The 2,723-nt window shown below is 44.8% G+C and overlaps 1 protein-coding gene across 1 annotated transcript; it reads right to left on the reverse strand.

Annotated features, from left to right (window-relative positions):
* Positions 1–331: 331 nt before the first annotated feature.
* Positions 332–2,490, reverse strand: LOC147906124 (uncharacterized). The gene is made up of 3 exons (XM_087383272.1): positions 2,085–2,490; positions 1,664–1,935; positions 332–1,571 (listed from the first exon to the last, which is right to left on the reverse strand). The coding sequence occupies exons 1-3, from the start codon at positions 2,426–2,428 to the stop codon at positions 544–546; spliced, it is 1,644 nt and encodes a 547-aa protein (XP_087239398.1). The 5' UTR covers positions 2,429–2,490; the 3' UTR covers positions 332–543.
* Between the last annotated feature and the right edge of the window lie 233 nt (positions 2,491–2,723).

The raw sequence follows: 2,723 nt of genomic DNA on the forward strand, positions 1-2,723 counted from the left end.
GAGAAAAATCAAGTATTTGGTTATTTTTATATACATGTTTTTTTGGCATGCATCGATTGGAGGAGCATGTGATGAAATTCTCCACCTCTCTCTCTCACTCTTTCTCTCTCTCTCTCTCTCTCTCCTCTTCTTCTTCTTCATCCCTTCAAATCTTCCACTTTTTTCTCCTCGTCTTTTGTGCTCTTTCTCTCTCTCTCTCTGCTTTCTGTGCTTGCAATTCGCGCCCTTTTCCGCTCACCATCTGGGGCGGCCACATGAATGAACCACATGAATGAAACTCAGCTTGTTTTTAACACCCACGCACTCACACATGGACAACTATGAGGGGCACATGAGTCTTTGTGGCATACGTTGAAAGGCAATAGGCTTCCTTCTCGGAGGCGACTCGCAAGAAGTCGCTTAGGTGGGCGAGAGCCCAAACCGCTTGACTTGCAGGTGCTCTACATTTAGTTGATGCGGATAGAGAATTAGAGAGGTAGAACCAAGTTACATCGTCTCCTCTAAGTTGCGGATAGGGAATTAGAGAGGTAGAACGAAATTACATCATCTCTTAGAGGGAGAGTAGAAATCCAGAAGCCGCTTAACAACGAGCAATAAACACGCAAATAAATGCAGCCAATGGAAAGATCGTGAAGAAGTACAAGCGACGTGATCACTCTCAGCTCTAGTTGACTCTGAGCACGCCTGCATTGATGTTTCCTGCTCTCTTGTAGTTTCAGATCCCTCTCCTGTGATGATTTCCACCTCCTCGCTACACTTTACGTTAGTTATTTCATTATCTCCAGCTCCACCGCAACCTTTTCTCATACCACCATCATCATCCGCGACCGTCGGTTTCTCACAACTATCTTTCACACCCAATTCTCGGGTAGGAAATGACGTTTCGATCCTTCCTATGCTGTAATAAGCTTCCTCCCCGGCTTCCAGTTCGAATTTCGATTGCTGTCCTTTGCCTGCACACATTGTTGTAGACATCACGCGCTGCACGTTAAGACAGCAGATCAATGTGTCGCCGTCACAGTGCTCTTGTCGTCTTGCATTCACATGCTTGTCCATCAATATGTGGGACAATATAGTCACGGAGTAAATCGTCATTCCCATGGCAGTTGCAGCAGCGTACCAACTACATGGGAATGCGTGTGCAGATTCAATCGATAGATCTTTGGCACAAAGCGTCGACCAGCGAGATTGTGGAGGTCCAACTAAGGACAACAGGAAAACTCCTGCGTAGAGACATAGATGCATCGCCGATACAAGGAGAAGCCTGTACCAGTATACACCCTTGCCCAATGCATTCCTCACCTTTGCATCCCTTGTCAATGGTTGTAGAGGTCCAATTTTGGCACTCAAATAACTCAAAGCAACGCAGTGTACTAATCTCCTTACGTTGAAGCAACTGTTGGAGGAAGTCGATTGTGATTGTTTCCTCAAGAAAATCATGAACAGAATGAAGTATACACTTAGTTCCATGGTGACGTATCCAGCGATAGGATAACCGTTATTCCATCCCCAAAGCATGAGGACAGTATATGTTAAGCATTGCAACAGAAGAGCGGAAGAAGTGAACAGACCTGCAAAAGGGTTGATTAGCACTGGAATCTCTAACCGAAACATTTTGCGACAAAGCATTTCGTGGGCAGTTGGATGGTAGATTGTGATTCACCTGATATGATAAAATGTACAAGTTTCACTTTCCATGTTGATTTCCCTTCTTCGCCGATCGCCACAGCCGAAATAGCCAGTGCTCCGTTCACTGTCCCGGATAAAAAAGATGCTAAAATTGATACTATAAGCGTCTTGGAGGGGTGACCGTCGGTTCTTTTGTAAAAGAGAAGGTATACTACAAATTGTAGTGTCAGTTGTGGAGCAGTTTCTAGTGCGACGGACAGAACGTTGTATAAAGTGTTTTTTTCATCGGATCTAAGATTCCCAAAACTGCACCAAAGACAACGTGCAACGCTCATATTGAAATCTGGGTTAGAAACGTGAATGATGCAGCAATCATAAATTCTTTCACGGCGAGTGCAGGGGAAACTCTTGAAAGGAAGAAAATATATTCTTGATAGGACGGCGAGACAGAGTACCCTTTCCAAGCACAGGTCTTGCGGACAAGTTGGATGAGCCTGCTCAATTGAATAAGCGGGAAGAGATAAGCTGCCTTCACTGGCTGGTCTTCTTTCTTCAGCTCAACCATGAATATCACAGCGTTGGAAACATGAGCGATGGCCATAACGGTAACGATACCAATAAAGATGCCAATCCAAGACGGGCGTTCTTCTATCATGCGATGATACTGGATTGCAGTAGCGATGTTGCTGGAAAAATCGAACAAATACATGAATGCAGAGAGGAGAATGCCCATGCCAGCTTGAAAATCGGCAGTATGAGAGTGCAAGTTTGAGAGGGAGGCGAGCTTAAGGCATTCCATGGAAAGAATGATGCGGGGTGATTTGCAAGCAGTGGGGGAGGGAGAGAAAGGTGTATAGCCGTGCGAGGAGAGTCGTTGAAAGCAAGGCATGTGCCTTTTGACAAGATGGCAATGCCATCGCTGTGGACTTTGTAGAACAGGACGTGGAGCGAAGCTTAATCAGTATCTAAAAGTTGGAGAAACATCTAAATATTGATGAGCAGGATGGCTTCAAAGCTTTCATAATGTCAAGAGCATTTTGCTTGATTGTATCAGCATAATTGAAGAGAACGATAGGCTAATGTTTGGTTTTTTT

This window comes from Dipteris shenzhenensis, chromosome 1 (assembly GCF_047967505.1).
Source record: "Dipteris shenzhenensis isolate YYH24624 ecotype China chromosome 1, Dip_SZ_1.0, whole genome shotgun sequence".
Lineage (NCBI taxonomy): Eukaryota > Viridiplantae > Streptophyta > Polypodiopsida > Gleicheniales > Dipteridaceae > Dipteris > Dipteris shenzhenensis.